The sequence below is a fragment of the Balaenoptera borealis genome (genome assembly GCF_965194805.1).
Source record: "Balaenoptera borealis genome assembly, chromosome: 2".
Taxonomy (NCBI): Eukaryota; Metazoa; Chordata; class Mammalia; order Artiodactyla; family Balaenopteridae; genus Balaenoptera; species Balaenoptera borealis.
In genome coordinates this window covers 110958644-110973619 of record NC_138867.1, presented here as the reverse complement: position 1 = coordinate 110973619, position 14976 = coordinate 110958644, and the positions used below count along the sequence as shown (strand labels likewise).

Here is a 14976-nt window from a genome sequence, read left to right as displayed (position 1 = left end):
ATCCATTTCCCCAGTCACACTGGCCACATTTCAGGTATTCAGTAATCACATATGGCTAGTGGCTACCATGTTGGACAGCACAGATATAGAACATTCCTATCATTGCTAAAAGTTCTGTTAGACAGCACTATTCTAGAGAGTAGAAAGTAGGACACCATTCTGTAGCTTCTAAGAGATCGACTAGTTTCTTAAGCCCCAACTTTGCAGGAGTTGCTTAGTATGGTGAGTGTATAGGACTTTGCTGAACAGATATTAATGTAAAAGGAAAAGAATTGACATCTTAAAGGTATCCTCTAAAGCTGTTAGTAAAGAGTGCAAGTCACAAGACTAGCTATTATCTAAATAAGTGCAGGAGACAGCCAGAAAAGCACTGTGATAACTGCAATAATCCTCTTTTGTGTTGATTCAAGGGAAAACTTCAGAAAATTGAGAGAGAGTCATATAGCATGCATATATATTGTCCTCGTCATTCTTCAGAACTTTACTAAGGAGTCCCAGCATAGGCAATAAAATGATGCTGATAAACTATTGTTGTGAGTGGGTATTATCCATAAGCTATTACCTCACTTAATATTTTTGTTTTCTATGTTGTTGATTATTTGCAATATATTTAGGTATAGCTTATAACCTTGGAAACGTAGAACTGGAAAGGGTCTAGAAATTACCTAGTCCTTTCCTTTCATTTTACAGGTAAGGGAAGCTGATGCTTAAAGTAGGGAGATAATTTACCCAAAGGCACACAGCCTTTGAGGGCAGAGCCAGCACCAGAACCAACACATTTTGAGGTCATGTATAAAACCTTTCCCTTGGTACTATGCTAATGACAAAGAAAGACTTGATTCATTGTCTTTCTCAAAAGCTTTAATAATCTAGATGTGAGACCCAAGCCAGCAACATTATTATTAAGAGTATGTAATTCTGGGAACTATGAATTTTATAATGTGTTTTCCTCTTTTTAGAACAACAATTTGTAATCTTTACACAATGCCACGAATTGGAGAGCCTGTCTGGCTTACAATGATGTCGGGGACTCCAGAAAAGAACCAGCTTTGCCATCGTTTCATGAAGGAGTTCACTTTTCTAATGGAAAATGCTTCCAAAAATCAGTATGGCCTGCCCTCCCTCCCTCCCTTCCTTCCCTCCCTCCCTTCCTTCCCTCCCTCCCTTCTTTCCCTTAACTATCTTAGCTATTGTTTACTATAACTAGATATCTAGATTGTGATCAAGTTCAAGTACAAAGGTGAAAGAATTAATCATTATCTTTGGAATTATTTCATATTATTAATGAGCAAGACAGAATTATAAAAGATAACTAAGATAATTACAAGACAGGGTATGGAAGAAGACCAAAGAACCTTATGAATGAGAAACAGTAAAAATGTCTTTAATTGTGTGTTAAATTAAAATTCCTGACATCTTACAGAACTCTCTGAGGCTTCCCATTTTTCGTGAATTGTATCCATGAATGCGGTTTCATTCTATAGAAAAGAAGTTTAAAAATATATAGGGAAGTGCCAGGATTCCAATAATACATTTTTAGTGTGGTAGTTTATCATATTGTTTTCTTCTAATCATCAAATTCTTAGAATCCAGATGAGTAATTTGGGTGTTTTTATTCTCTTTGATGGTAAACAAAGTTTTCGTAATACTTTCCTTCATTTTCCTTTTCAGTAATTTGGATATGTATAGACTTCCTGGTTGATTCATTAATATATGTGTATTTTAAACACTGAAAAGAATCCATAGTTTCTCAAGTAAAATGGCATTTTTGTTTTTTAATTATGAGTAGAAATAGCTCCTTGTGAATGCTGTCTTTATTTTAAGGATTTTTCTTTTAACTTCTACCCAACCAAAAAAATTTATTAACTTTTGTTTTCATCCTGGTGATATACCTATCCTTCCTTCCATCCTCTCCTTTCTTATGATGTTTGGCCATGTACCCTCTCTGCTTTATGCTGTCACTGCATTTTGCTTGAAGTTTTATGAAAGCAGATTAGAATCTGATAGGATGAATTTTGTTTTCAGATTCTTGCCAGCACTCATTACTGCAGTTCTGACCAATCATCTTGCCTGGGTTCCAACAGTCATGCCAAATGGACAACCACCTATAAAAATATTTTTAGAAAAACATTCCTCTCAGAGTGTGGACATGTTGGCAAAGACTCATCCGTATAACCCACTTTGGGCACAACTGGGTATGTATTCTGAAAACCCTTACATTTATGCGTTATACTTAGACTTTTGTGTAACTGTCTGGAGTTATTTTATGGCAAAAATAAATAGAGAAAAATTAAGTGCTCTCTTTTCCCCCTTCCTTTCTAGAGCATTTCTTCCTTACTTGTCATTTCATAACTGCTAAATTGTCTTATCCCCATCTTATGTTTACTATCATTCCTTATAGGTAGAGACCTGCAGCTGGAACAAAAGGAGCAGGATGATGGCTGGTTTATTAGTAACTTCAGGGTCTTCAGGGTGTTTTGTGTTAGGTACTTTGCCTAGAAAGAATGAATCAACAAAGTCACCTATGATCGCTAGAATAAATGTTTAACTGAGAAGCAGTCATTGAGGTTTCCATTGTTCCACCTTTGTTTGTTGAGTAATTTTTGAAAATCTTTCTCTTAGTGCTTGGTACCCCACTAAATAAATGGGTAACAGGAGAGAGGGGTTAGTTGATGAGCTGACAGTCATTAGGAAGTCAGTGTAGCATGGTGCTTAAATTTAAGCATAGGCTGTGGAGTCAGGCAGACCATGTTTGAATCACAGTTTCCCTATTTATAAAGTGGGGATAATAGTAAATAGTACAGGGAGTTCCCTGGTGGTTTAGTGGTTAGCATTGGGTGCTTTCACTGCCTTGGCCCGGGTTCAGTCCCTGGTTGGGGAACTGAGATCCCACAAGCCGTGCAGTGTGGCCGAAAAATAAAATAAAATAAATAGTAAATACTTCATAATGTGAAAAGTAAATGAGATACTGTGAGAACAGTGCTTAGGACAGTGGCTGGTAAATGTAGTTGCTGTTACTCCTACTCTTAGTCTATTGCTATTTGGTGATGGGGGGAGGAGTATGGTGAGAACATTTTGGTGATCTGGTAGAAACTTAAACTTCCCTTAGGTGGTTATGGTGAGTGAGCTTGCCAGGCAGATTGTAATGTGGCTTATTAACTCATATAACCAACCAACCTCCCTCTCTCATTCCTACTCTTTCTATTTCTTCTCTCCCTCCCTCCTTTTCCTCCCTCCTTTTGCTTTCCATATATATTTTGATATATATGTCAAAATGTATATGCCTCTGAAACCATCACCAAAATCAAGATGGTGAACATATTCATCACTACAAAAGTTTCCTCATGCCCTTTGTAATCCCTCCCTCCTATTCCTCCCTACTCTGCCTGTTCACTGTTCCTTATACTCAGGTAGCCACTGGTCTGCTTTCTGTCACTGTAGATTAGTTTGCATATTCTAGACCTATATATAGATGGAATCATACACTAAGTGCTTTTGTTTCATCTGAGTTCTTTCATTCAACATAATTATTTTGAGATTCACCTATGTTGTATGTATTAATAGTTCATTCCTTTTTAATGCTAAGTAGTATTTCATTGTATGAATATTAACTTACCTTTTTTCAAACCGAGTAATTCAGTAGTTTTTTTTTTTTAATTTGAACATTTCAAATCTGTTTTCAATTCTACAGTCATTTATTGAATGCACAATATATCTAAGGCTCTGTGCAAAGAACCCTGGAGGGTATAAAGATGAATGATATCTAGTCCTTGCCTTTAAGAAGTGACAGTCTTATACTGTAGGTAAAGTATATGTGGACAGTAATGATAATTCAAATAGGAACTATAAGAAATGACAAGTTCAGTGGGAGTTCAATTAGGGAAGTTTACTTTTGTCCAAGGGAGGATGCTTGGGTGGGAAACTTTGGACTGGCAGAGATACAGAGGGAAGGGAAAGTACATAGCATGAGTAAAGGGGTCTAGGTGTTAAAAGTGCTGAGCACATTCACGGATCCAGATTAAGTGGGACTTTGGGTGAATAAAGATGAAATAGGGAAACTATCAGAAGATAACCTGGAAAAGTGAGGTGGAACCAGTCATGAAAGACTCATTTACCATACCAAAGCAGTTTCAATTTATTTGGTTGTTAGTAGAAACCTTGGGAGTAGTTTTGAACAGTGGCATGATGGTACTAGAGCCAGTTTCTTAGCCAGAGGAGAAAATTTATCATAGTACAGTCTGTAGTATATTATTTGAGACCTATTTATGTTTGTTCCTTTAAAAAGTGTGGGGTTCTTATAAAGTAAAAATAGAGATTCTTTAAATGTGTATACTGACAACTTGCAAAACTTGAATTAAATCCCCCTCCTCCTTTTTTAAATGTAATGGCTGTTCATGTGTAATATGGCTAACAGAAGTGAAAATGAATCACAAGGCTAAATGTGTTGCCCTTTTGGGTCTATCCTGAGTACCCAACCCTCTAGGGAATAGAATGGAAAGGAAAATGGGTTTTTAAAAACACGGGAGTTAATGTGAGGTCCTTGGTAGGGCAGCAACAGGTGAAGTTCAGGAATATGATTTAAATCAAGGAAGGTTAAGTGTGTGATGTGACTACTTCAGCTCTGTTCCATTTCACTACTACTCCTTTCCTCTCCTTGGTCCCCAGCAGATGTGCTTTTGCACATAATACTTCAGTCAGTACTTCTCCACCCATATAAAGTGCTCTGCAAGGGGACTGGCACAGAGCATGTTCTTGGTGACTTTCACAACTGACTGTTTGCTTGTGGTTTCAGCACCTTATTAGCATCTGCTTAAGGAGGAAGGTAGAAAGCCCATCCATTCACCTTTCTCTTTGGTTAAGACCATTCATCTCATCCTAGTCCTGAATAATCACTCACCTATTAAGGAACCAAGAGTAAAATCTGAACTACCCCTCATAAAATAATAGTAGGTTTCTGATAATTGAAAATAGCCTGCTTAGTATGAGTAGAGGATGTGTCCATTAACTGATTTTTCCATTTCAGGAGACTTGTATGGCGCTATTGGCTCTCCTGTACGGTTAGCAAGGACTGTGGTAGTTGGTAAACGACAAGACATGGTCCAGAGGCTGCTTTATTTTCTTACTTACTTCATAAGATGCTCTGAACTTCAAGAAACCCATCTTTTAGAAAATGGAGACGATGAAGCCATTGTTATGCCAGGCACAGTAATTACTACCACTTTAGAGAAAGGTGAAATCGAAGAATCTGAGTATGTGCTTATCACAATGCATAGAAACAAAAACAGTTTGCTCTTCAAAGAGTCAGAAGAAACAAGGACTCCTAACTGTAACTGTAAATATTGCAGTCGTCCACTCCTTGGGCAAAATATAGAGAATGTTTTGCGACAAGAGAGAGAAGATATTCAAAACAGCTCTAAGGAGCTGCTAGGAAATTCAAACGAGTGCCGAATGATTTCTCCTTCTTCTGACTGCCAAGAAGAAAATGCTGTTGATGTTAAACAGTGCAGAGATAAATTAAGAACTTGCCTTGACACCAAGTTAGAAACAGTTGTTTGCACAGGATCTGCTCCAGTGGACAGATGTGCATTGTCAAAGTCAAGCTTAGAGCCTGCAGAGGAATCATGGCAGAGTGAGGAATTGCTAGATTCAGGTAATCACACAGGTAAAGTGTTCAGATCCACAGGAATGGTTGTGGAAAAAAAACCTCCAGATAAACTTGTGACAGCTGCATTTTCTTGTGAGGCAACCCAGACAAAGGTTACTTTCTTGATTGGGGATTCTATGTCACCCGACTCAGATACTGAACTCCGGAGTCAGGCAGTAGTGGATCAGATTACCAGGCATCACACCAAATCACCGAAGGAAGAAAGAGGGGCTGTTGATCAGCATCAAGAAACTGCACAAACAACTGAATCTGGAGAGCCTGATGTACCGAACATGGTATCTGGAGAGCCCTGTGAACTTCCCTGCTGGAATCATTCAGACCCCGAAAGCATGAGCTTATTTGATGAATATTTTAATGATGATTCAATTGAAACCAGGACTATTGATGATATTCCAGTTAAAACAAGTACAGACAGTAAAGAACACTGCTGTATGTTAGAGTTTTCAAAAAGATTTTATGCAAAAAATAGCAAACAGAACAATGAATTTTGTAAATGTGTAGGAACGGTTCACCAAGATTCATGTAAAACCTGCTTTCCTCAGCAAGACCAAAGAGATACACTCTCCATTCTTGTCCCCCATGGGGATAAAGGGAGTTCAGAGAAAAAAGTTGCTGTGGGAGCTGAATGGGACATTCCAAGAAATGAAAGTTCAGATAGTGCCCTTGGGGATAGTGAAAGTGAAGATACAGGTCATGATGTGACTAGACAAGTAAGCAGTTATTATGGAGGAGAGCAAGAAGATTGGGCAGAAGAAGATGAGATACCTTTTCCTGGGTAAGTACAAAGTTTTAGCCTTTTATAGAACCTATAAAGATATGTACCATTCTTCTGTTTAGCTCATCTCTGAAAGTTGGTAGTAGCTAATATAAAAGAAGAGACCATTGTTCTGGACAAATACTCTTTTATTATCACGTGCTCCTACTTATAAGAAGGATTAAAGGCTAAGCCCCACAGTTACCCCAGAAAAGCTTTGTGAAGGCATTAGAGAAAAGTTATGTTGGCGTGTGGGAGATTGCTTACTGCCTAGGAGTTTTCATTTAGCAGTGAGTTATGCTGCCCAGAAAGGACCTGTGCTGAGCCTGGCAACTAGGGAGAGGTAATCACTGAGAGAAGGTAGGAAATAGCTGTTAGAAATAAGTTTGGAAATAAGAGGAAAGTATAGAATGGATACTCTTGGTCAAGAATACAAGGAAAAGATTCATACATGAGAAATGTTATATACCAAGCTTCGGGTTTGTGAGTTATTTATACTTTGTTTTGGATGGTGGTTTCCATAATTTGATTGTATTAAGAATGTGTTACATACACAAGGGACAGCATTCCTAAAGTCTGTTATGAAAGATTTATGTTCACCTCATTACAGAGTTGTCCATCAGACCCTTTTTTGGATAGGAAGGAGTATTTTGTGGTCTCATTGAGCCCTTAAGCCAGTTTTTATTTAAGGATGATTTTACTATTAGTATATTTTGTAAAGAATGGTGGTACTGGAAATGTGGACTAGTAGAGTCCAATTTTTTGTGTGTGTGTTGGTAAAATATATTTATTACTGATTAGGTATGCCTTCTTTTGGAACTTTTCTTGCAGGTCAAAGTTAATTGAAGTGAGTGCTGTTCAGCCCAATATTGCCAACTTTGGGAGGTCCTTGCTGGGTGGCTACTGCTCTTCTTATGTGCCTGACTTTGTTCTTCAAGGAATTGGGAATGATGAGAGGCTCCGTCAGTGTTTAGTGTCAGATTTGTCTCATGCTGTGCAGGTAAGTGACCTTCACTGCTCTTAAATTTATTTAGGACGAACTCTGTTAACCAGTAAAACCCAAAATTGCCTTATTTTTGGTCACACTTCAGTGTGTAATACAATTGTTGTTCTCTAAATCCTTTATATGTAATAACCTGCATGTTTGTACCTGTCATTGTGAAAGCAAGTAGAGAGTTCCAGGAATCTATCAAATTGGAAATCAGAAAATACTGTGTGTATTCATAGATGTTCATCACTAGGTTATTTATAATATCAAAATATTGCAAATGCTTAAATGTGAATGGAATTAATTTTCATTGCTGGTATATAGTACAATTGATTTTTGTATATTGCTGTTGTATCCTGCCACTTTGATGAGCTCTTTTATTAGTTCTCATAGTTTTTTTGTGTGGATTCTTTAAGATTTTCTACATACAGGCTCATGTTATCTTCCTTTCCAGTCTGGGTGCCTCTTTTTCTTTTTCTTGCTTGATCGTACAGGCTAGAACCTTCAGTACAATGTTGCATTGAAGTGCTGATAGTGGACATCCTTGTCTTGTTCCTTTTCTTAGGGGGAAAACATTGAGCCTTTAATTATTAAGCATGATGTTAGCTGTTAGATTCTTATAAGATGCTCTTTATCAGGTGGATAAAGTTCCCTTCTATTCCTAGTATTTTGAGTTTTCTGTCCCCCACGCCCTTAAATCATGAATGAGTGTGGGGTTTTGTCAAATACTTTTCCTGTGTCTATTGAAATGATCATGTGAGTTTTTCTTCTTTAAACTGTTAATGTGATAGATTACATTGATCGATTTTTAGATGTTAATCCAATCCTTGTATTCCTAGGGGGGAAAAACCCACTTGGTCATGGTATATAGTACTCATATAGCATATGAGTTGACTTCTGTGTATGGTGTAAGATAGTGGTCCAGTTTCATTCTTTTGCAATGTGGCTGTTCAGTTTTGTTTTTTTTAATTTATTAATTAATTTATTTATTTTTGGCTGTGTTGGGTCTTCGTTGCTCCGCGCGGGCTTTCTCTAGTTGTGGCGAGCAGGGGCTACTCTTTGTTGCAGTGCGCGGGCTCCTCATTGCAGTGGCTTCTCTTGTTGCGGAGCACGGGCTCTAGGTGCGCAGGCTTCAGTAGCTGCAGCACACAGGCTCAGTAGTTGTGGCTCACAGGCTCTAGAGTGCAGGCTCAGTAGTTGTGGTGCAAGGGCTTAGGTGCTCCACGGCATGTGGGATCTTCCCAGACCAGGGCTCAAACCCGTGTCCCCTGCATTGGCAGGCAGCTTCTTAACCACTGTGCCACAAGGGAAGTCGCTGTTCAGTTTTTTAAGCACCATTTATTGAAGAAACTGTCCTTCCTCCATTGTATATTCTTGGGTCCTTTGTCATAAGTTAATTGAGCATATATACATGGGTTTACTTCTGTGTTCTCTATTCTCTGTTGCTCAACTTTTAAAACAACTTTTCTTCGTTTTATTGTTATAAATAACACTGATACTCTTGCTGTGTTTTATGAATTTAAGATGATTTCTTTAGGCTAGATTCCCAGAAATGAAGTTACTGGCCAGTTTTTAAGCTTAGAAGTATTTTCATGTTCTTGTTGCATGTTTTGTAGTTTCTTCTCCAAAAGACAATACTAGTTTGAACAGCAGTTTGTAATGTCCCTAAAACCTGTTCCCTTTACAACATTGGGGTTCGCTCTCTTCTTTTAAAAAAAAGATAACTGAAGAAAACTGGCTAGTTTTGAGGAAGGTACACTGAAGTTGATTTGGTACATTTTGAGTTTAAAAGTGCATTCTGCAAGGCCATGTTTGAATGCCTAGAAGGCAACTGAAAAAATCAGGTTTTGTAATGTGGTGGAGATCTAGGAGTATCTGCTAGAGAGGAGATTTGGGAGTTTATGTATTGAGATTCTGGAAATGCCTGGGAGAGAAGAAGGGCTGGTAGGATTGTGGATACATTCGTATTGTAGAAGTTATGGAACTCAGAGAAAAAGGTTTAAAAAAAATTAAGCTTTAGATTCACTGAATTTAGATTCATATGAATTCCCATCCACATACTTTAGACTCATATGAATTCCCATTCATATACTTCCTATTTTGTGACTCGGAAGTATTTGAGGCTGGATACAAACTTAGTATTGTGGAGGAGACTACTATAATATGTCAGTTGAGAATATGCCCCCATGGGGTGTAGGCTGTTTCTTCCAGAAGTTGATGATGAAGCGAAAGGACTGAAATTCGTTAAATTGAAATTTTATCCAGTTAGGACATTGCTTATAATAATCCACTGTGTGAAAACAAGCAATTTCAGAATGAATGACTGGCACTGCCCCCTTTTTTCTTTAACAACTCCTAAAATGAGTTTGATTTGGATTATTTCTAATCTCAAACTTGGGATTTAGACCCTTCTTTCTTGGGAAACTACTGATGTGGGCTCATTTTCCTTTTTCTTACCAAAAAAATAGCTTTTAAAATCTTAGCCACGTGACTTTTGATTGAGGAGCTATAAAGTTAATTTCTAAAGTGGTTTTTTAACCCTTGAAAATAAAAGGTATATTTCATAGCAGTTTCCCCATTATCGGTTTAGACATTTCCTTGTGAGGATAGTAGATGAACACCCATCATAATTCTCATCTCCTAAAGATGCCCACTGCTTTTGAAAGTAGTATCTTCCTTTAACAGTTTGTTTTCCACTTTAATTATTTGATCATATCTCCTGTATTATTTTTCTTTTATAACCACAGAGGTAGTTATGTTAAATATATATTCACTATTGTTTCTTAAAAAAGTAAGATATACCTTACATCTTTAGGCGTATATACCATTTCCAAAATTATGTTTCAGTAATGAAGTTGATGAATAGAAAAATGTTACATCCTTGCTAAGAGTTGAATAAGATATATTTAAGTACGATTTTATAAAAACAAATATAAAGTTTAGAGTTCCATGGAAAGTCTTCACAATGTATCTTTCCACGCTTCTTACTTGCCATTCTCTTCTTCCCCACTTCTCAGTATCATTTTTCACAAATTTGGTTACATCCATTTACTTCTATCTTCGAGTCTTCTCATGATATTCCCTCTTACAGAATTATCCATATTCCTCTCCCATTTTTTGCTAGGAATCCTATTCATCCTATTCAGTGTCATATCCCTATGTCCCTTCCACTGTGTAACTCCAGTCACACACAACCCACTTTTGCCCTCCTCTGGTACCGCAGCACTTGGTTACTGTTTTGTCTATTACACAAGTATTTTCATAGCCACATGTATTTCTTTTTATCGCCCTCATAAGACTGTGAGCTCCCTTCTCTTTGTTTCCTTAGCATTGAGCAAAAAGCTTTATTCAAAGTGGTTATTAACTGGGCAAAGGGATATCCTTTGGGGGTGCCAAACTTGGGTTTATACAGGAGTAAACTTAACATTCTTGCTATGAAATTTTAGTAACAATAAAAGTTATAAAGGAAAAAGGCCATTGGGTTCAAGATTGTAGTTTATATTTCAGTCTTATTGCTGTTAATTCATTTGTCCAGTGGTGAAGAAATCCTTACCTTTCCAAATAGAAAAAAATTAAAGTATTGAGCATCTCTTTCTTATGGTGGTGCTGTGTACTTAATTGTCATTTTTGGTCTTTGTGTGTAAACCGTGGGAAACCAAGGGCACAGCCATATGCCTGTGGTCCTTTTATCTGTATATGTGAGTTAAAAAATTTTTTTTTCACTGTGTGTTAAATTTTCTAATTAGAAAAGTATCCTTTAGGTGAATGCTTCTGATAGAAATTTAAACAATATATACAAAGCAAAAAGTAAAAATCCTTCTTCATACTCTTAATATTCCATACTTCTTCACAAAGATCTTTATGATAGTTTGATTTGAGTATTTTCGTTCTTTTTTCTATACATATGCATTTAGATATAGATCTGAATTTTTTTTAAAATTATTTTTAAAAATATATTTATTTATTTATTTTGGCTGTGGTGGGTCTTAGTTGTGGCATTTGGACTCTTAGCTGCACCATGCATGCGACATCTAGTTCCCCAACCAGGGATCAAACCCAGGTCCCCTGCATTGGGAGCGCAGAGTCTTACCCACTGGACCACTAGGGAAGTCCCCTGTATTTTTAAAAACATAATTGGGGTATAATGTGTATGTGTGTGTATGTAGTGACTTTTTTTTTTTTTTTTCCTTTTAAGCATGTATCCTGGAAAGACATGTTAGTACCTGTTATTTGTCTCCTTTTTAACTGTTATATCCATACTCTGGATATACATCTGTAAAACAGAAAAAACCTGGCATACGTAGCCAGGAAGGGATAATCAAGGGATAGCCTCTGAGGTGCTCAAGGAAATTAATGCCTGACTGGATGGGGTAGTTAGCACAGAACGTTATCATTGACTTCTTCATGTGAATTTATTTCCTACCGATTTTTAAAATATTTAGCTCTTCCAAGGTAAAAACATTTTCTTTCAGTTGCCTGGCACATAGTTGGCACTCAGTAAATTTGTTGAATGAATGAATGATCAAAATACTGGTGACATTCAAGTTCTGGATTAAAGAATACAAAGTTCTGGTAATGAATTTCTATCTATGATGACTTCTGAAAGATTTCTCAGGGTATTTGTTATTGAGTTACTTTACTATTTCACTCTTCACTATCAAGAATTCTTTGGCAGTAGCTCTCAGAATTTCATATTCTTTTATTCTGTTTTTGTCTAGTATCTCTTCCTTGCCCATCCCATTAACATTATCTTTGAAAACTTTATTTATCATAAGATGATGTCTTCTTTTTTTCCCCAGCATCCAGTATTGGATGAACCAATAGCAGAAGCTGTCTGTATTATAGCAGATATGGATAAATGGACTGTTCAAGTGGCCAGTAGCCAGAGACGAATGACAGATAATAAATTGGGAAAGGAAGTGTTGGTTTCCAGTCTTGTTTCCAATCTGCTTCATTCCACTCTTCAGCTTTATAAGCATAACTTGTCTCCAAATTTTGTAAGTATCTGTAAGGCTTGAATTACTGTGAGCACTGTGATAGCTAGCTTAACCCTATTGTTATGTATGTGCCTACATTGAATACTACTGTTAGCTTCATCATTGTTTTCCTGAAAGAAGGTGTTATGGACTGAATGTTTGTGTTCCCCTAAAATCCATATGTTGAAGCAATAACTCCCCAGTGTGATGGCCTTTGGGAGTTAATTAAGATTAGATTAGATCATTAGAGTGGGGCCTTCATGATGGGATTAGTGGCCTTAAAAGAAGAGGAAGAGAGAGATTGTGCTCTCTCTACCATGTGAGGATGCAGGAAGAAGGCAGCCATCTACTAGCCAGGAAGAGAGTTCTCACTGACACTCAGCCATGCTGGCACCCTGATCTGATCTCAGACTTCCAGTCTCCAGAACTGTGAGAAAATAATTTTCTGTTATTTAAGCCACTGAGTCTCTGGTACTTTGTTGTTGCAGCCCAAGCTGACTAAGACAGAAACGGATGTGTACGTGTATATATAGTCTGTGATTTCAGCAGCCAGAATTTAGTGCCTTACTTAGTATCATGTGAGGTATGGCCATGCAACATCCCTAAGCTCTGTGCAGAATGCCAGTGAATTCTATATCCTCATTGTTGTGTTAGGACTTTGGATGATCGCTCTTTATAACACTGGTAACCTCTTACTGAAGACACCATTTCCAACTTTCAAGATTCTTTCCTTTTCTTGTTAGGAGAACTATAATATAGCATAGTTAAAAACCTTTGTAGATCAACATGACAAAGGCCATATATGACAAACCCACAGCCGACATTATACTCAGTGGTAAAAGACTAAAAGTTTTACCCCTAAGAACAGGGACAAGACATGGATGCTCACCTTCACCACTTTTATTCAACATAGTATTGGAAAGTCGTAGCAAGAGCTGTTAGGCAAGAAAAAGAAACAAAAGGCATCCAAATTGGAAAGGAAGAAGTGAAATTATCTCTGCTTGCAAATATGATCTTATATGTAGAAAACTTAAAGATTCCACCAGAAAAACCCTGATAGAGCTAATAGATGAATTCAGCAAAGATGCAAGATAAATCAGCATGCAAAGATAGTTGCATTCCCATAAGCTAGGAATGAACAATCTTGAAGAGGAAATTAAGAAAGCACTAACAATAGCATTAAAAGAATAAATTACTTAGGAATAAATTTAACCAAGGAGGCAAAAGACTTGTACACTGAAAACTACAAAACATCTCTGAAAGAAATTAAAGACATAAGTAAATGAAAGACATCTCATAGTCACGGTTTGGGAGACTTAGTATTATTAAGATGATAGTACTGAGATGAAGTTGGAGGACTCACACCTCCTAATTTTAAAACTTACTACAAAGTGACAGTAATCAAAACAGTGTGGTACTAGCATAAGGACAGACATAAAGACGAATAGAATATAGTATCCCCAAAATAAACCCTCACATATATGGTCAATTGGTTTTTGATAAGGAAGCCAAGACTTTTCAAAGGGGAAAGGAGTCTTTTCAACAAATCATGCTGAGAAAACTGGATATATACATACAAAAGAATGAAGTTGGACCCTTACTTTATGCCATATACAAAAATGAACTCAAGCTTAAATCTAAACTTAAACCTAAGCTTAAGTACTAAAACTATAAAACTCTTTAAAGAAAACATAGGGGATAATTTTCATGATATTGGATTTAGCAGTGATTCCTTGGAAGTGGCATCAAAAACACAGGCAATAAAGGGAAAAATAGATAAATTGGGACTTCATCAAACTTAAAAACTTCTGTGTATCAAAGGACACTATCAACAGAGTGAAAAGACAATTGACAGAACAGGAGAAAATATTTGCTAATCATATATCTGAAAAGAGATTGATATCCAGAATACATAGAGAGCTCCTACAATTCAACAACAGCGAAGAAACAACTCAACAATAGCCAAAGCAGTCTTGAGAAAGAAAAACGGAGCTGGAGGAATCAGGCTCCCTGACTTCAGACTATGCTACAAAGCTACAGTAATCAAGACAGTATGGTACTGGCACAAAAACAGAAATATAGATCAATGGAACAGGATAGAAAGCCCAGAGATAAACCCACGCACATATGGTCACCTTATCTTTGATAAAGGAGGCAAGAATATACAATGGAGAAAAGACAGCCTCTTCAATAAGTGGTGCTGGGAAAACTGGACAGCTACATGTAAAAGAATGAAATTAGAACACTCCCTAACACCATACACAAAAATAAACTCAAAATGGATTAAACTCAGAATGTAAGGCCAGACACTATAAAACTCTTAGAGAAAAACATAAGCAGAACACTCTATGACATACATCACAGCAAGATCCTTTTTGACCCACCTCCTAGAGAAATGGAAATAAAAACAAAAATAAACAAATGGGACCTAATGAAACCTAAAAGCTTTTGCACAGCAAAGGAAACCATAAACAAGACAAAAAGACAACCCTCAGAATGGGAGAAAATATTTGCAAATGAAGCAACTGACAAAGGATTAATCTCCAAAATTTACAAGCAGCTCATGCAGCTCAATATCAAAGAAACAAACAAC

The 14976-nt window shown here is 37.0% G+C and overlaps 1 protein-coding gene across 2 annotated transcripts in view; it reads left to right on the top strand.

Moving 5' to 3' along the window:
• Positions 1-14976, top strand: part of FNIP1 (folliculin interacting protein 1) — a 131223-nt gene that overhangs the window by 102515 nt on the left and 13732 nt on the right. For both annotated transcript variants that reach the window (XM_082380776.1, XM_082380777.1), the window contains 5 exons: positions 960-1106; positions 2026-2195; positions 5024-6440; positions 7251-7419; positions 12207-12404. In XM_082380776.1, coding sequence (XP_082236902.1) covers positions 960-1106; positions 2026-2195; positions 5024-6440; positions 7251-7419; positions 12207-12404 — 2101 coding nt within the window. The remainder of the gene's footprint in view (positions 1-959; positions 1107-2025; positions 2196-5023; positions 6441-7250; positions 7420-12206; positions 12405-14976) is intronic.